We start from the raw sequence: 20,715 nt of genomic DNA, 5'->3' as shown, positions 1-20,715 counted from the left end.
TTGGGTTCTATTAAACTCGCTGTCATTTGTTTTTCACCATAAATATCTTTGTAAGTCGTACCCAGGTTCATTTCATTGTATATTTTTAACACACATCAGAATTTGTATACTAAGAAATTTTAGTGAATAAATTATTGACTGGTGCTTTCACAAAAAAATATTGTTTTATTTTTGTTCCCTATTTCCTAAAGAAATTAAATGAAAAATATTAAATCAATCTAATCTATGAATGTAGTATTGATCCAACAAATAAAAAAACTTCTGGAGAACTTAAGTAAGTTAAGTTTTTGAAAACTCACGAGTTCTCGAAAAAAAATGTTATGGCATTTTTATTACAGAACTAGAATATAAATTCTCAATTCCAACAAATAAAAACTTTTTCAGAACTCAAGAGTATTTGAGGACTATAGTTTAAAAAAAAATCTTGTTTGAATTTAGAATTTACATTCTACTACTAACAGAATTATCATCATCATCATGTCACTATACGTCTCCAATGAGGGGCTCGGAGCCTACCCCAAGTTAGAAGTGACTAGGCTGTAGTCAACAGAGTTATACGTTTATAAAAATAGGGTTCAATAAAAAACAAATATCTTATCAATTGTATATTTTGATATCAAATCTTAACACATTATAGTAGACCTTAACAATTAGAAGCCGAGTTGTCGGGTGACTACATTGAAATGAAGCAAATCCACGTGTGTTTCCACTGCCGATACACGTACACAAAAATATTTTTTACAAAGACAGTGAGCGGTATGACAATGTTTTAGTATGTTTTTTCGCTAGTGAAATCCCACGGTTAACCTATTTTAAATTTTTAAAACAATATTGAAAATACTTCTATGGCCTTTTGTAAAATGTCATTTATAACTTAATTAAATTAAGGCAAGGAAGAAATCTGTTAGGAGTATTATTTGCTTAAATTTTAAATTCTTGATAAATTATATTAATTGTCAATTAAATCAGATCCCATTGATAGAGACTAGACTGAAACTTCATAATTTCAGTCATATTTTGCTGTATTTGCTTAAGGATCAGATATTTTATACAATATGTTAAAAAAGACCCATCTTTAAAATTTTTAATCTGGATAGAATTATTCTATCCAGCTTTATGTGACTCGATAGAACTAAATGAAGTTAAACGCAAATCAACCTGAAGGACAGACATATATAGATTGATTGAACTAAATTTTGTCACTTAGATAACTACTTTGACAATAATAGTTAATAATAGTTTTTATTAAGCGATAATGGTTCGTTTGATTATTTGTTATATGAACATATAGTGTTATATGTAATTTTGTAATACTTAGACTAGTGCACTATAGTGCTTAAAATGTGACCTTTAAAATATTTGACGGAGTGGAACAATATTTTGTGGGTTGAGAGAATTTCCTTAAAATTACGTCATGAATTTTAAATATTTATTTTATAATAAAACCTAACTTAAAATATTAAAACTACAAGTAATGTAAATAAATATAATAAAAATATTCTAAAACCAAAAAATATGATTTAATAAAACTGTCATGGAAGTTAAAAGTACAAGATATATTAAAAAAAAATATATTAAATTTAGTATGTACCAAAATAAAAAAAATACACAGAAATACACTGTTTTATTATATATTTTAATTAATGGCTTTCTATTTCTTTGATTCTATCTAGCTTTATATGCATAGAATGTATTGTTAATTATTAATATACAGGTAAACCTGGATAAGAGGGAGTTCAAGGGACCGCGATATTTTTCTCCCTTATCCAGGTTTAACTGTACATGCTCACAGATGTTTAACCAATCAGGTGCCAATAGAAGTCAGACAACGCCATTCTAGAAAAAAAAGTGATAGGTCGACAAGGCTATCTGGACCGGTGGGCATAAGACAAACTAAATTATAACAGCCCACTAGCGCCCCTTTGTCAGCGTCAAAATATGTCACAAGATCCTCTTTGTAAAAAAAACGCGACTAAAGTTAAAACTGTTAGTGAACGTTTGAACTCGTTTGGTGGCGACCACAGTGGCGCGACTGTACCTCGGCTGTGGCAATTACCCAAGCAACGTTTCCACTTGTGTTCTCTCACATTCAACTATTTGTTTTTCTGCTCGATTGTACATTCTGTTAACTGAATCTGAACTGAACATCGACGAACAATTGCATTATAAAATAAAAAAATAAATTTATTTTTGTCAACGTCAAAAAATGTCACAAGATCCTTTTTGTATTGTAGCTGTCATGTCATTTTTTTGTCATTTTCTTTGTTTAAGTAGGTTTTATATATTCTGACAGAAATAACCGCGATAGCAGCGCCTCTCACTGGTTCAGATATCCTTGTTTGACTATATCTTATAATTTTCATGTTTTTTTTTTAATTATGTTAAAACTTGAGATGTAAATAATTAAAAATATATCAATGATTAGTGATTTTTTTTTGTCTAATTTATAGAAAGAAATTCGAAATAAAATTAAACCTTTAATAGTTTGTTTTTTCTCGTTAAACGTGTAGAATTAAATTTAAAAAATCTTCCTGCTATCTATTCGGCAAGATATTAAAAAAGTAAAATTCATATACATTTAATATACCGTTTTATTGCTAATAAAAAGTGAGATATGAAGTTTTGTTCAGATATGTTGTAACTATAATCTAGGTTTTTTAAAAATTTTGGTCCGAAATTACGAAGAAAACTTTTATATGTGCTATTTAGCCAAAAACTTGATATTTCATTTATTCATTATAGACCTGTACTGATCCCTTGAAAAATTGAAAAAAAAAATAATATTAAATAAAAATTACAATACTGCGTAGAAAACAGTAAATTTTAAAAAATAATTTTTAGTAGAATTTTTAAAAATTGTAAAAAAAACACCGTTAATTAAGAATTTGGTAACTATAACTACTAAATCAGGCGTTTCACTACAAACGACATATTTTTTCACAAATAACACCTATTAATATCTACTAAATGCTTTAATATCCATAATCTGGCACCTAAATTGATTTTTCTTTAAAACCTCAGGCAAGACTTATAACCTAATACTAATATCAGATCTCATGAGTCGATTATATTAAAAAAATTAAAGCCAAAGCGTGTAAATTTAATATAAAATTTAAAAATCAAATCTAAAATTCGCGACAAAATTAGGCAAGTTGTGCATTCAATATAAAAATGAGAGAAAAATTTTCGCGGCATTGCCGAAATTTTATACACGTAGTACGACTTCATATTACTAATTTTCAAACAATCAACTACATTTCATTATTGTTTTGACCCTTCGTAATTTTATAAAACATTCAATATTAATTATGTTTTAACATTCACTACGTCACTTAACGTTCAGTGTTGCAACTATTTTCAAATATTAAAATGAACTCAGTGGTATTGAACTTGGTAATTTAAGACACCAAGATAAAACCACTATTTTTATGATTTACCAAAAAAAAAAGTTTTACATAATTTTAACTCGACAGAGCTACCAATTGTATTAAGGAAACATGTGTAATTAAATTATTTATTAAAGTTTTTTCATGTAAAATTTACTAGTATCCTAAATTAATCATTTCTCAAAATAGCGTTCTATTTAAGTGTAATAAATACAAAATGTATTTTTCCCGGTGCATTATGAATAAACTGTTTTCACTTGCGACAGTTAATATTTGTTTTATTGGCAGCACTGTCACAAAAACTACTAACAGAAATATTACCAATTGGTAGCTTTATTTTTAAGCATAGCAACATTTTTTAATCTATTAATAAAAGTAACATTTAATTAAAGTTATTTGGACGTCGTGAACGCGGAAAATGAGCAAAGTCTAGTCTTAAAATAATTCCCAATTATGTCTAAAGTTAGTGCTTGCTTATTAAATAAAGCAAAGCATCTACAAAACACCGATCGAATACAGACCGAATAACTAACAAATATTAATAATAGAGAGACAATCTCAATTTATTGAGATAACCATTTTCTGATCCCAGAAGATTTAAAGAAAGGTTTGCTCAAGAGTAAAAAGTAAACAATTACAGTGAACCCTTAAAAATTGCCTTAAGCCCTTCTTATATAAAGCAACGTAAATCTTCAGAACCCGGCGATTTAAGGTCACTAATCAACTTACGTAATACAACTTCAAAGAGCAAAGTACACATTCACGCGCCGCGAACCTCATATTTCGTTCGTTCTTCGCCAAAGGCACTCGTTCGCAACCTTTTCGTCAAGATTGTCGCGAAATTTTCCATGATTTTAAAGATGACGAAGCAAATGTATACAGTTGACATGTAGTCACTATGTACTGACCGAAAATACGACTTGTGTCAATAATTCAACGTTGTATGTACGGATCGCAACACGATATATAAAGATATTAATTTCCAAGATTTACGGTTCCTTGTAAGAAGGGCCATACTTGAACGATTTTCCTTCATAATTATTCTCCAATTGCCAAAATTTCTACCGTTTTAAAAATTGTATAATGGCAACACCGGCCGAAAGCGGACCGATACTCTTTATGATAGAGATCATTTAGATGGTAAGAACAGCTTTGGTTATAGGACGGCTTACGTATCTCCTCGCTTGGATTATAGCAGGCCTCTGTCGAGTTCTTTGCGCAGCATCCTCGTCAGTTTGAGCACATCTTCGTCTATTTGGCCGGAGAATAAGGAATCTAAAAGATCCCCGCGAGAGGCCAGTGCGAATACACCGGCCAGCCTTGATACCGATTTATCAGACAAATGCCTTTCGACTACAGACCTGAAATATAAAGAATTTAGATCAACATCAATAGCAACAATCCGAATAATTAAAAATTTGATCATCTCTTACAATAACTTAATCAAATAAATCAATCTACACGTAAAATTACCGCTCTTTCCCATAATCTTGACAGAATGTTAAAACAACAAAATCAGTACAAATGTTGAGAGAGTGATTAATCTTTTCAAGGCATATTGCTTACTTGAGCGACTGGTGCGACTCTCTAAGAGCGTCCTGCAGGAAGCCTCGGTCATACGAGAAGTCCACCTCACAGAATGATACCACAGCCATCAGCACCGTCTGAAATACAAAGACATGAGTTGTCACTTCACATTAAAAGAAACTATATTTATTGTTATACATTTTGAAGAGCGATATCGCATATCGAATGTGTCTGTTAACGGTCTCTGGTGGACGCTTGCTCGTTTGCCATCTTTAACAATAAATAAATATACAGGATAACTTAGAACATTTTTCTTATGAAAGTACGATAAAAAATATGTATTCGTACATGAAACTTGCTGCGGAATGCGGCGAGGGCGCGCTCATCAGCCGCGGAGAGCTGTCCGTGCCGGCGCAGCACGCCGAGCTTCACCGCCGCCTTTATCACGTGCTTCACCAACTTCTCCGCTTCGCGCTTCTCCACGCGTTCCCTCAGCACCGTTAGAAACTGAAGAAAACATATTACAAATTCATGGGTTCCCTCTGTCTGTTGCTCGTTAGCCCTTTTATCGTAAAATAAAAGATTAAAGGTAATACAAGGGTTTCAGTTTTAAACAATTATAGAGGTTTGTAATAGCTACCTGATCTAACAATTTGGCGGCGTGTTCGTCGAGAACCAAGGCGCGTGCACTCGCCGCGCCCCCTACACGCGACAGAAACTTCTTTTGCGCGCGCAGCGAGATGTCGCGGGCGCACCACGCACCGCCTTCCATCGCTAAAACACATACAAACAAATTACAAATACTAACAGTTAACGGTTTTTAAGCAAAGTCCTGTTAATCCATATGTCCAGAGAAAGTCTAGGGGTTTCAGAGGATGAACTTTGGTACCATAATTAGTACTGCGAAAAAGGATATTTTTGTCATGTTTTATTAAGTTGAAGAATCGAATCGGAAGATCAATGGAGGTTAAAAAAATCAAGTCTAATTCCCTTAGTAATCAACAAATTCGATAATATAATTCACGTAACAGGATATATTTCTGAATTAAAGAACCTTTTATTGCTTCCGATGAAATGGAAAAGTTCTCGAGGAAATTGATGAAACGTGAACTAATGTGGGTCGGTGATAAACCTCCTTACATATAAAATTATATTTACGACTCTTAGCATTTTTCCATCAAGGTAATACCGTAATACGAACAATAAGATTTGTCCTTTCAGATATTTTTATACCTAAAAAACAAATACGAAAGTAAGAAAGAGATTGCTTTATAAAAACAAATCTCGTATTTCTCTGGAAATAGAAATTAAATTACTTGATTTTATGCCTTATGAATTCAAAGATGGCAAAGAATATCCTAATTTGTAAGGGCCCAAGGGTCGCATGCAATTGTTATGCGAAAGGGTTATATTCTAACCGTCATATAAATCACATCATATATCTCTTTATATATTGGTCTCGTACATATCTGTTACGTACATATAAGCGCCATTGTGGCGGAAAAAGTGAATTTATTTCATACCCTTTGTTTACTCGAAAAATATTTTATAATTTTTTTTTCCATTTTTATTGCTGTGTGCTATTAAAATAAACACACAGCGTTTTACAAATTGAATTGAAATTATGAAAAATGTTATAGACATTGTGTACTAGAATAGAAAGACTTACCGTAGATTTCTGAGACCAAAACCCCCGTTTGAAAAATATGTTATCTCTGTTTTGTCATATAATGACAGGGATGACATATGTTTTATACAGAGATTTAGGTCTCAGAAACAAACGGTGACTAATTTAAAAATGCTTATTGAATTTATGTTAGAATGGAACTTCCACATGAATGCTTTTAATTCATTAGTAAACAAAGGTTACAAGGAAACGTTCACGAAGCATAGATAGAAAATAACTTAAACAGTAACACAAAACCGATTTTCCGATACGACCCTATTTGAATTTACCAAGAAGCGTCTCGAACATTAAATCAAAGTATATCGTACGCATTTGATGAGTCAGTACATTACCTGACTTCATATCAACGCAGTAGGGTTGGCGAATCATCTTATCGCGTGTGTAAACGACCTTGTAGGGCTGCCAAATTGCACGGGTGAGGCAATGTCAAGTTCCTGCAACCTTGGTAGGTGCTTTTTTGACTTGCCGTGAACTTCCATTACTTTCTAACATAGTACGCATATGAAATATTATTCACTTTGACGCATTAATAATTCTTTATTTTGAGTTTCAATTATTATTAAGAAATCAGCGCTTATATTTTTATGTTGGTTTTAATGACATTGCAAAATATTTAATAAAATTAAAGTTCAGCAAAAAGAAATAACATAAACTTTGCCTATCGCAGAATAACAGGCGCGGCATATACTTTACTAAACCGATACTATTTTTTAGATATAAAACGTTATCCGATTAAAATATACACAATGGGACCGAGGTTATGGGGGAGGGGGGGGGTTATTGTCGACAAAGTTTGGTTGTAGTCCATTTTGTTTACAATGCCCACGAGGCGTCCAATCGATTAACTAACTTTGTTAGGAAAGTTGATTAACATCGACCTTGTTTCGGCCTAACCTAAGCAACGTCGAATTCAACCGTTTCATAATAACGTTGCCAGGTATTATTAATATTACGTTTGTTATATAGGTACATATACGCGTGTAAGTGTTGTTGTGTCTCTCTCAGTTTACATTGCCGAAACATTTTAAATAATATATTTTTGAATTTTTAACTAAAATTTTGTTAATGTATAGAGCTACGTTTGCATTTTCATATAAAAAATTGTACTTCAAACATATTACATAAGCTTAACAAGTTATAAAGCCGTATATGAAGCTTAACAACAGCTTTTAGTGTCTTTTGTAGTTGTAACATTGTCCATGGATCTGTTAGCAACATGATTTAGAAATTAGATCTACAATTGACTTTCGCGTTCTTTAAATTACTCAATAGTTACGGCAAGTAATTCCGACAATGGTTCCCGAGGGTTACCATTAGACTCAGTAATGGCTGTTCACACGATAGCTCGGGTTCAACCTTTTTATAATACGCTGAACGTAATTGCCTCTTTCATGAATGTTACCATAACGTTTTCTTCTTAGAAATATATGTGAGGAACGTGGATTTTGTTTGTCACTTTCCACTGCTAAGACGTTTTTACAAGACTATATTATCATTCTTCTCAATCTATCTGACAAAATAAAAAGATAGCAATATGTTTCTTGAAGAACCCATGTTCAGAATCTGCCAGTTTTATTTTTAAAATGTCCATATTTTCTTCGTCATGCAAAGATTTTCAACTGTTTCTTTATATAAACTTTCATCATCTGTATTTTGTTGTTTAATTTTGAAACAGATGCGTCGTAAAGTCAATTAAATATCGGGGTGGCGGGAAAGGGGGGGGGGTCGAGTGGGAGGGGACATCGACCGAGCGCCGCGCATGCCAATTAACAATAATTTCTTATAATAATTCGGCTCCGGGAATTAATATGAAGGACTATAGACACTCTTCTGAGTACTCCAGTTGAGGGTGACTGCGTTAACATTACCCTAGTGAGTCAGTCGGAATATTAAATATAAGTATGAAGACTTTAAATTATTGATATATGAGGTTAGGTAACATTGGAACTAGCGTTGCCAGGCGTCCGAATTAAGCCTACCCATGTACCTATGTCCGGATAAAGCCGGTCATAGGTAGGCTTTTTGATTACGTGTCCGGCCAAAATAAACGGTTTTCCGGCTTTTGTTAGGCTTTTTACATTTCCCAAACGAGAGTGTACCTATTAATACTGAGACAAAATCCTAAATAATATAGGGTGTCCGACCTTTCTACCCGAATGTCCGACCAAACTGGCTGGTCTGTCCGGCTATTGGATTTGGCGACCTGGCAACCCTAATTGGAACCATGCACCATTTAATGACTTATTTCTGTAACGGTTATTAAATTAAATAAATTATTTTTGAAACCTTTTGACTTTACACGATGTGATTCAAAAAATATCTCCTTAAAATTATAGTGAATTCTCGAAGAAAGTACCTACTACACCTTAGTAGTATGTACAAAGTAACAAATCAATACAGCCAACAATCTTTCAATAAATTGAATTGAATACGCGCTACCTTCGAACGATGTCCTCGGGCGCCTTGACACCAATCCGCCCGGGCTGGGACTACATTAGGGTTGCCACAATTTTCAAGTTTCGTCAGCTCTTATACATTCCCAACGACGGGCTCGACCCTACCCTAAAGTGTAGTCAACAACTTTGTACCAGTGCAGGTTGGACTACATTTATATCTTTGAATCTCTTCGCATACATGTGCAGGTAGCATCATTATATTCTTCAAGTTTGCATGGTACAATGCTACTAAATTGAAATGTTTTGGAATGAGAAAAACGAGTGGTATGAAACATGTCATCGGATGTCATTATAAAGATCAAGGGTCTTTGTTTTCGTATTTTATAGTCTCGTTATTTGGGTCCATGTTTCTTGTATATTGACAGCCCTAGCCTAGGCTTGGGACCTGGGGGCCGGGCGGTTCCCGTCGCCTCACCGTCTGTTACTTTCATGGCTTTTTGCATAGATTTATACGAGATAGATTATGGGTATTTTAGTTAACATAAGGTTTTAAATTGAAAGTCCCTAAATTTCCCTAGTTCTACCTTCTGTCCCTAAATTCTACGTGATTCGTGACTTGAATTTTAAATAGAATTTATATGAGGGATTGTTTGAGTGAGGTCGTATCGAATGGTAGCTAATTGATGACGGTCAAGTAATAAAATAATTAAAGTTAGAAGGTTTAATAAATCGATTCTTAAATCTACCAAAATTAAATAAAGCAAACATATTTTAAGAATGTATTACTAAAAAGTTTTTTATCAATAGTAATAAGTTATCTAGAAAATAGTACACCTTAATACTTTGGCATTTAAGCTGATTACCAAAACATGGCTCAAATACATTTACTAATATTATAAATGCAAATATTTAAATGGATGGATGGATTTTTGTATCACCAAAACGGCTGCATGGATTTCGCTGAAATTTGGCATGGATGTACAACATAACCTGTAACAACATATAGGCTAATTAAGTTTAATTTAATTCCGCACGGACGGAGTTGTGGGCGACAGTTATTCTTCTATAACCATACGTACATTGTCACTCTAAATATACCCACATTGTTGCCTTAAAAGGATATGTTTAGTGTCTCCTTTTAGGGCATGTAAAAAGAGTCGTAAACTGCCACTTAATGTGTTTCATTTAACAGCTTACTTAGTCCTCCTTCCTAACTGCTGTTTAATGTTTTGGCAAATAAAAAAATACAATGTTATTATACAAAATATAAACAAAAACTGGAATATCTTAAAATCATATCTTACTAATATTATAAATGCGAATGGATGGATGGATGAATGTTTGTTTGAAGGTATCTCCATAACGGTTCCACGGATCTTAATAATATTTGGCATAGATATAGAACATAGTAGTATTTATTATGTTATTTTTAATTCCGTGCGGACGGAGTCACGAGCGACAGCTAGTTGCAGTCATTATATATTAGCATATATTTGCAATTCATTAACATCTCTGCCGTGGTTGTGTTATTTCCAATTGAATCGTCAAAGCCCTCGCTGACTTTGACTCCAATTAAATTTTGATTGAGTTCAAACGAAACGTTAGTACTTAATTATTCGAGACTCGTAACTGGCAATTATAATGAACGTTTCAATTCAGGGAAAAACATAATGTTATTTTTTTTAGAAAAAGTTAACATTCCTTTATGTTTCATTTTTAACTAGCTATAAAATTTAAAATTAAAAACAAAGAAACATTATTAAAAGAGAATATATTACGTTTTAAAAAAGGGTTAAAAACAAAAAAAAAACAAAAAGTAAAAACTTACAGGTGGCTACCATGGAGAAAATTTAAAAGAAAACTTGAGGCAATAACAGAAGATACTACTCCAAGTCCTGTAATAAAAGAAAAAAAAACAAATCAACAAAACAATACAAATATAGAAATAAGTATCTACGTACACATTATAGTTATACAGCCATGCAAATACCTTTTTTAAAAGCATACAAACCGACAAAGCCATTCTTTCATAAGTTTTACTAATCAAATTTAATTCACAAATTCTATCATATCGAGGAACGTAGTGACACATAAATTGCAAAAGCATGTACTCATGCTTCAGTTAGAGAAACGTTGAAACGATAAAACGGAAGAGGGAATGAAAATATGGGAACTTTCCAAGAAATGTTCCCCTCTGAAGAAAAAAAAAATACAAGATATTAATATTTTTTGTACAGATGTTTTTGCAGTGGAAACCCACTAAAAGAAATCAAGATGCATTGAACTGGAATCAAATTTTCTTAGGATATTATTAGCTGTTTTTAAACTTAATACTCTTTTAGGTAATTATATTTTTAGTGTTTACCTCCCGTGACGCATTTGTGACTAAGTTAAAAGCAATGACTGTTAGTTCTAGGAATTCAATTAATCATAGCTTCGTTTTTAGCATTTAGCGTCGCACTCAGAGTTTCGATTTAATATACTAAATACTGGAAGATCACATAGCTACTAATTAATTTTTTTTTTTAATTCTGCGCAGACGGAGTCACGGGCTGCAGCTAGCAAATCATCATCAGCTCACTATACGTCCCTACTAAGGTTCGGACACTACCCTATTCTACAATAGTCAACCTCGCTGGTCCAGTGCTCTTTGGTTGACTTCACACATCTTTGAATTTCTTTTCAGATATATGCAGGTTACATCACAATGTTTTCCTTCACCGTAAGGATATTGTATAAAGGTACTAATGTAAATCGAAAATCACATTGGTACATTGCGGGATTCGAATCCAGGACATACAAGTACTTTACCCCTGAGTTAATTTATCCCTGAATGAATACTTCTAAACCAGTATTAACTTTCCAAATGATGTTTAAGTTAGACTTCGATTTTAAGTTGCACTTATCACTACTTAATACAATGATCAATAGAACGGTTATTCCATTATTTATCTACGAGCATCATTAGGTTATCGGGTAACGCACATAACGCACTCTTTGACGTATGAAATGAATGAACACATTCAGCTAATAATATTGTACGTGCTTCAAATAAAATACGATAATTATATTTATTACTAAGCCGCAATACACTTTCAACCATGACGTAAAGATAAATTTAAAACAGGAATAATATTAGAACCATTTAATTTTCGTATGAAGTATACAAGTGGAGTTTTTATTAAAATTCCAGACTGGTATGTCGGAGTATATGTTTCATTTCAATGAGACGGCCTTTTTTTTCGGGGGTGAAATCTTCAAAAGATACCCTGCCTTCTGGAGGAAAAACAGGGTTATGTGAGACTCGACTCACTAAAACCCCATGACCCGCAACCCGGTGGCCATCCCCAAGTGCATCTGGTAAGAGTTCCGAGATCTTCAAATGAACGCACCGGGAATCAACGAGAGGGCCTAGCACGAATGTTTGTGATAATCGTCTTCGTATATTCTTCGTCAATTATTAAAAAAATTAGTATGAGATTGTTGATTTTTTACGCCCGATAGGTGGTGTTGCAGAAATTTTGTCGCTGATGATACCATGGCCAGTATCACAAATATTAGTGTACTGAGACCACAGTTTCATTCCAAAGACGAAATTAACAGATGAATGTCAAATCCCATTATGCTTTTTATGCTTTTTAATTTATATAATGAAAGTGCTGTGGTAAAAGTGTTCTACTGGTTTTTTTATGAGTTCTATGAACAAAATGTAGTTTAACTTTAAACTTTCGTGGTTTTTACTAAAATAATGTTTTTTTTTTACCAGAATTAAGTAGTTTGAGTTTCCTATTTTTCGACAAAATTGTGACAATGACGCTGTTTAATCGTGATTATAATTCCGTGTCTTACGAATATTAATAAATGTGGTTAATCTAGAAAACAATTCGGATTTGTATTAGAAAGGATATTTTATGAACACAGAATTATTATTATAAGTAAAATAATTGCATTCAATTTGCCATAACTTTGCGGAGTACATAAAGTATAATGGCTTCACATAAAGCGGCAGCAGCTACATAAATTCTCGAAGCAATGAAAATAAATCGTGAAGATCAACACTTGTGAAAACGGATTTAGGGAAGAAAATAAAGTGTTACACTTTTGCTCAAGGGAAATAAAAAGTGGGTCGTTGAGTAAGAGTCGATAAAATGTTACGTAGCACTTGTGAATATTTAAATGTAGAAAATTGACGCAATTTTTTTTTTTATTCCAAATGTGATTTTCTTTTTTTATTTAACTCTCTATGAATTTGTGTGAGAGAAGAACTGAAGTAAAATCTCTTGTTTAAAATTACTCAATTTTTTTTAAAAAGACATTGTTTGTATTCAGAGACCTTAGCTGCTGAACTATAACATTATATATAAAATAATTCAATTTATTAAATATTCAGTTATAATCGACCATATTGAATGAATTCGCATTCCAATTACGCTATGAGCGATGCACGCCTTGCACATCTGTGTCGGAGATAAAGGCAGTTGCTATGGCAACGTGCTGTACTAACGCGATTGCTTCACGCATCGCACCTACATAGGTAAAATAAATCGACATATATTTATTTTTTTAAAAAAAGCCAACACACGTTTCTTATGGTGCGTACATGTATTCATTTATTTACGTAATATCTATAAGATACAATTTAAAAATATATATATATTATAAAAAAATAGTATAGTAAACCACCGGTTAAGGAATCCCACGACTCAAACAACCAGTGGTCAAGTCTATAGAGAATCTCATCTTTTCTAGAAGAACTCATTCATTTCATTTATTTCTAATTTAGATACACCTATTAGGCAATAACGTTGTTATAACTAGGTATCACAATTATCGCACACCACATAGATATCTAACTATCTCCTGATTTTCTTAAGACAATTTTTTTGACAATAATAAACACACGCGTGAAGTCTTACTTTGCAGATTCATAAATCTAACCAACTAAAAATTCCACTGCAAAACAAGGGCGAGTATAAAGTGTATAAAATAGTACCGTCGTCTCAGAGCCCAGCCTACACGATATCAGAGCGGCGTAAATAACGTCAAATTGAATTCGCGTCCCCGACGAGCCCGGCCGACGACGAGAATGGAATAACTACGACCAGATCTAAAGGATAAGAAACACGACAATACCTAACACGGTTAAGTAAAGGTTTTTAAACAAATTGTCTAAATTTTAAGTGATTAAAATTAAATCATATTTCATTATAATTAGGCATATATTTATAAAATATAGCCTCAAAATGTATGTACATAATCTAACGCTTGAAAACCGAAGCGATATAAACGCATTACCTTTCTATTTCAAAGGGTTCTTTTATAAATATTTCTCAGTAAAATGGAATTGCTTATTGAGATTTTTATCGCCAGTGTTTTTATAGAAGATTTAAGGTAAATTGAACCCTTGCTATTCATATCAAGACTACGACGAATCGTTTTTTTTTTCGTTTCATATTTATACGATAAAGATGTTTTATATACTTTGTGATACAACGTTATGATGCGATTCCACTGTGGTAAAAAGTGTACCTAAAGTGTGTATATTACCCTTCATTCTCTTTGACTAAACTAGACTAGATGCAATTATACAAATACTAGATGTCCGCGACTCAGTTCGCACGGAATAAAAAAATAACTAAATAAATAGCCTATGTATTCTGCAGACTATGTTCTACTGTGCCAAATTTCATCAAGATCTGTTTAGCCGCTCCAGAAATACCTTCTAATAAACATCCATCCATCCATTCATCCATCTAAGAATTCGCATTTATAACATTAGTAACATAGTAAAATTAACTATCGCCTGTGACTCCGACCGCGCGAAATTAAAAAAAAATAATAAGTAGCCTGCCTATGTGTTCTTCCAGACCATGTTGTACATCTGTGCCGAATTTTACCGAGATCCATACAAGCGTTGTCGAGATATCTTTTAACAAACATTCATCCATCCATTTAGGCATTCGCAATATTAGTAAGATTACCACACCCTACCCCAGGTTGACAAACTATATGATCATGCTATTGCTTCAAGTAGTGTAATATCGGTTTACATAGCTGGCGGCTCATTCGATTGTTATTTAAATGGACAATTTGCCGAGTCATTACACGGGTTGAATGCGCCCGCCTGCTAGCTTAAAGTGTGTTTCCACTGCGCGTCTTTCTGTAGACAGACCACGCGTACCCAACCCACCCATTTTATCGACTCGCGGGGAATCCAGACGGAAACAATGACCGTGGAAATGTAGTTTTAGTAGCTAATGCTTGTCCAAAACAAATTGTAACAAAAACAATGCTATGTGTGTATATGTATTTGTACAGTAAGATTTCTAAACACTTAAATAAAATTCTAATTGCCGCAGTTGCTAATGGCCACTAAGGGCAACACTTATCGTAGATTTAGTTTATACTACAAATGAAAGCCATACTGAGGACTAAGGGACTGTATAATTAAATAAGAGTAATAAAGAACATCTGAGCCCAAAATCGTGACCAAAGGGGTGTTACTTTAAAATAGTACTTAAATTAATTGGGGTTCTAAAATATGGAATGACAAACTTAATTAACAAACCAGAAGGGGACGGTCGTTAAAAATTGAAGCATCTTGGAATAATGTCTCAATATAAAGTAGGTTTACACAGATGAAACACAATTATAGAAATTATAATAATGGATTTAAAAAAAATGTACATTTAGGTCTCCGGCACACACTCATCAATCGAAACACGGTATTTGCGTCCACTTCTCGCCTGTCTTCTTTTTGTCTGTATTTTCCAACAAGCCTTTGCGACATTAAAGCTTAGGTTGTTACTTATTCATTGTAAGCAGGGTTTTGTGGATCAATACGTTACCCTATGTCACGCGATACCTTTCCACTGAAATACACTGGCTATACATTTACTTCGTCTTGAGTTCAAAATTAACGTTCTTAATTTTTAAATATTATATATTACGATATATTATACGTAATATAATATTTAATTCTTACAATTGAGGTGCTAAAATAAACTCTTTGTCGTTTAAAAAAATAAAAATCTCGACTGTAATCCTATGACAGTCAGGGGAAGAATACGAAAAATCATCAGTCATCGTCAAAATTTGTGCATCGTGCGTAAAGTACACCAAAAATCTGATACTAATTTTGACATAACTGTCGACGATTATACTAAAGCGGTTGTCACAAATATTCGTGCTAGGTCCACAGTTGTTAAGGCTTACATATTATATACAAACCTGTACATGTACGTGCGAAAAACACCCTCTTAACGTCGGGTAAAAAACAATATGTATTTATATTATTTAATTCCAAAAACAAAACAACAACCAGACATTGTTTTCGTGTTTCGAACAACTCCTAACATTTTCTGGGAAATCATAAATATTATAATGAAAGGGTGTACCATGTCTACGTGAACATGTCTCGTCGCTTCATCGTTATACTGCATTACTTGGACTGGAAAAACCTAAGGAGCTATGTACGTGAGGGAATATGTAGCTATTTTAGAGTCGATACGCTGTTCCTATTAAAGGTGTGCTTGCACTAAAGCACTGAGATGTTAGTAAAATTTTTGAAAGAATTTCATATTTAGCACGGGTAATTTTTCCCTAATTTTCATCAATACATTTTTAAATAATATTCCAGAAATCGTTTACAGAGATTACCGTCGAGTTTTTTCAATTTTTTTAGCCTATATAAGTCACGAATTACCTAATAGGGCGTCGAGTAAAAGAAAGTAAAGGTTTGTTTATTTAGTAACACACGTAAAAAACCATTTACTAAATAAAACATATTACGTATGCTGAGATGCAGTACAATGCACTTTAGTACCTAACACTGCAAAACGTGACCTTTGATTGGTTCGTATTGTGTCATTGACCTTTGCGGACATTGCATTTGCAGTAATATACAAAAAAACAATTTCAAACAAGATGCACTCAAAAGTAACCTAAAAAAACCAATTTCAAACAAAATGCACTCAAAAGTAACATAAAAAAACAATTTCAAACAAAATGCACTAAAAAGAGACAAAATAATGTCATGAAAACTCTCTAAACTCTAGTAGTTAGAAGTAGGGGCTCAGTTTTCCGCAACTCCACGATAAGCGCGTATTTTGCGTGTCTCTAAACTCTAAAGAAAGTTCTCTTCTTTCTTGTAACATGTCTATATTGTATAATTATTGTTATTTCGCAGTCGGTGTCGGCCGAAGTAAATAGGTGACATTTTGTATTTGAGATGTATTAGACATACTTACGTTTATGTCCCTACTTAGGCCGAAACCGACTCCAAAATAACAATAATTATACAATATAGACATGTTACAAGAAAGAAGAGAACTTTCTTTAGAGTTTAGAGACACGCAAAATACGCGCTTATCGTGGAGTTGCGGAAAACTGAGCCCCTACTTCTAACTACTAGAGTTTAGAGAGTTTTTATGACATTATTTTGTCTCTTTTTAGTGCATTTTGTTTGAAATTGTTTTTTTATGTTACTTTTGAGTGCATTTTGTTTGAAATTGGTTTTTTTAGGTTACTTTTGAGTGCATTTTGTTTGAAATTGTTTTTTTTATGTTACTTTTGAATGCATTTTGTTTGACATTGTTTTTTTTTAGGTTACTTTTGAGTGCATTTTGTTTGAGATTGTTTTTTTTTGAAGTCGGCTATTTTTTTTTCTTAAAATTTTTGTTTTATTTCACAATTTTTAGTGAATTTGAAGTTCAATTACAAATTTCCTTAATACATATAAAGACATAAATAAGACAAATAAAGAAAAGGACTTTCCTATTTGATATGTGTGTACTTCAATTCAAAAACTAATTTAGAATGCAGCAGATAACCACTTATCCTTTAAATAATGAAATAATTATCAAAATCGGTATACAAATTGAAAATTACCGAACTAATACATCGTAGCGTGCCTTTAATTTTGTCCAGCCGCGCACCGCACTAGCATTTTTCGAATGCGCGTAGTTTTTAATTATTTAATATCTCCCAAACTATTGATCAGAATTACATAGTTTAAAGGCTAATGTAATCTGCATTTAATACTCTAGCCATAAAACATATTTATTTGGATAAGGATTCATATCGAATATAATATAATAGCGCCGTAAGCTTACGACGCTGTTTTTCGTGTGCATTTTAATCGAAGTTTGTTCACAATAACATGGTTTTTGTGAGACATCCATAGATGATAGATATATGCCACCGAAGACTTTTATTTAGCAAATTTAAGGATCTATAATTACTCCATACATCATTTTTATGTAAGTCATATAGTTTGACCTACGTAAGCCCAGAAAGCAAATTTGTGCTATTCATTGTAACGCGATGTAGCATTTTTCGTTTCCGCGTAATTTTATTCTTACGATATCTCCTAAACTATTAGACAGAATGATATAGTTTCAATTGCAAATATAATCTACATTAAATTCTCTTGATAATGAACATATTTATTTACATAAGGGTTAATACTGAACTTGAATAATAGCGTCGGAAATAGGGCATGAATTTAATTAATGTTTCTAAAGAAAAAAATGGTTATTGTGAGAAAACTATAAAAGATAGATATATGCTATCGCGGACTTTTATTTAGCACATTTAAAGAGCTACAATTCGCCATACATCATTTTTATGTAGGTCCTATAGTTTAGCCTACGTAAGCGCTGAAAGCAAAAATGTCCCTAATTTCCGCAACAAATTTTGAAGCTATATTCAAAATCTACTAGTCTTCTAGTTATTTAAAAAAAAAAACAAAAAAATGGGACCCACCTGCAAGCACTTCCTTTCGATTAAAATATTTTTCATCAAAATCGGACCACCAGGGGCGGAGTTTCGCGGTAACACACATAAAAAAAAAAATACAGTCGAATTGATAACCTCCTTCTTTTTGAAGTCGGCTAAAAAAATAACATTATGCAAATCTACACTAAAAATTCTACTTAACTAAAACATAGAGTTGTAAGATTTTTTTTTCTTTTAGCTTTTATTTTAAATACTGGCTACCTTTGTACTTCCTTATTGTATTATAAGAGAAAATGTATGATAAAGTAAGCGATATGTACACGGTTAAATGGAATGCTTGCTCGAGCAACGTGACTAATGACTGAACACACAAGACGAGTGAAGCTTGCACTTACGGTCCTGATGCATTCTATAAAGGCTCCGCTTTACAATGTTCACTAATTGACATTCACTCACAATAACTATATTAAAGAACCAACAGTATAATTTGAGTTATAAAGTTCGAATTCGTCTTGATGTTTTTGCGTAACAAAGCATGTTCCGATAAAAGTCAATACTGAGCAATTATACAAGAAATGCTTTTGTATACCGTATCAAACATCCGTCGGCCGGGTACCCTTTTGTTAATTAAGTTTGCCATCCATATTTCAGTCTTGAATTAATTTAAGCGGGTGCCATTTTAAACGGACAACAATCTCATAACGACTGGTGAGAATTTATTATTAGTTTCAAGCTACGTGCGTATTAGACTACAACGTACAGCAACCAGGTGTTTTATTTAATTTCTTTGTGAAATATCTACATATTGAAATGGGTAAGAAATATGTGTCTTCGTCTCTACAGTCAATTACTTCAATTCGCTACCTATTTTCGTCAGTCATTACGAGAACTATAAATCAGCACTTTTGTATGTTTTCTACCAAATTTCATAGTGACCATCAAACGACCGGGTAAGAAATAAACGTTCTCGACTGTAACTTCGTTACTCGTAATCCCTCGTCAGCCAAAGCTTTTGAATTCCATTTAAAAATATAACTAGCAGCTTGACATTTGCGAAATTCTTTTCAACGTGGTTGTAATAAATGCAAATTGGAAACTAGGTTAACACCGACTGCAAGGGTAATAATAATAAACGTTAGTTTTCATGGCCGAAAACCTCGTACAAAATATTTTTCAACTCTTTAACTATTAAAAAAAATAACACATCTTTGTAAAAAGGTTTCGAATTCCGACAGTGAGAAAGGGAAAGATACAATAAAATTATGTCAAATATTTTATATAATATAGCAGTTGCCGTGACTTCGGCGCGGAATTTGATAAATCTAGTAATAAATATAGCCCCCGTCACCCGGGAATACTGTGGCTTTCCAACAGTGATTTTTTTTAAATCGGTTCAGTAGTTTCGGAGCCTATTCAATTTAAATAAAAAATCAGATCTTTCCTATCTTACTAGTATTATAAATGCGAATTTGAATGGATGGGATGGATGTTTGTTTGTAATTATCTCCGAAATAGCTCAACGGATTTTGTTGAAATTTGACATAGATATAGAGTATAGTCTGGAAGAACGGAGTCGCGGGCGACAGCTAGTTTATAATGTTGATAAAGACGAGATTTAGAAGTAAGTATTTTAACTTTTTGTATTACATAAAAGTGGATAATTTACAAATTCATATTTTATAAACGAGGATACAAGATTCCAAAAGTATTTTATGCTCCTAATTTCGTAATCCTCAAAGGTGTCAATGACCTGTGTTCGCAACCTTTTTAAATTATCCTCAACGTAAAGATTTATCAGGCAACAAAATTGTGATTTAGGTCGTTATACCCATAGGACGGGTCCTTTTCTAAAAATAGACCGTAACTTAATACTGAGCAAGATAAAGTTGAATATGATTAGAGTCTGCTTTGAATATTATCGTATGTGAAAATTGATACTGTATTAGCAACGCGGATTCATCCCTTTAAGTTTTTTTTTTAC

General features: G+C 32.8%; 1 protein-coding gene across 2 annotated transcripts in view; it reads right to left on the bottom strand.

Annotated features, from left to right (window-relative positions):
- Positions 1 to 4,099: 4,099 nt before the first annotated feature.
- LOC106710012 (tumor necrosis factor alpha-induced protein 8-like protein) overlaps positions 4,100 to 20,715 on the bottom strand; it is a 36,355-nt gene continuing 19,739 nt past the window's right edge. Inside the window, exons 3-7 of one of the 2 annotated variants that reach the window (XM_045682838.1) lie at positions 10,825 to 10,891; positions 5,554 to 5,687; positions 5,262 to 5,420; positions 4,953 to 5,050; positions 4,100 to 4,747 (exon numbers count right to left, since the gene is read on the bottom strand). In XM_045682838.1, coding sequence (XP_045538794.1) covers positions 4,576 to 4,747; positions 4,953 to 5,050; positions 5,262 to 5,420; positions 5,554 to 5,687; positions 10,825 to 10,837 — 576 coding nt within the window. In that variant the 5' untranslated portion in view covers positions 10,838 to 10,891 and the 3' untranslated portion in view covers positions 4,100 to 4,575. The remainder of the gene's footprint in view (positions 4,748 to 4,952; positions 5,051 to 5,261; positions 5,421 to 5,553; positions 5,688 to 10,824; positions 10,892 to 20,715) is intronic. The other variant, XM_014501954.2, reaches the window with a different exon arrangement.

This window comes from Papilio machaon, chromosome 20, assembly GCF_912999745.1.
Source record: "Papilio machaon chromosome 20, ilPapMach1.1, whole genome shotgun sequence".
NCBI lineage: Eukaryota > Metazoa > Arthropoda > Insecta > Lepidoptera > Papilionidae > Papilio > Papilio machaon.
The sequence above is the reverse complement of the archived record's forward strand: the minus strand, read 5'-3'. Positions and strand labels throughout refer to the sequence as shown.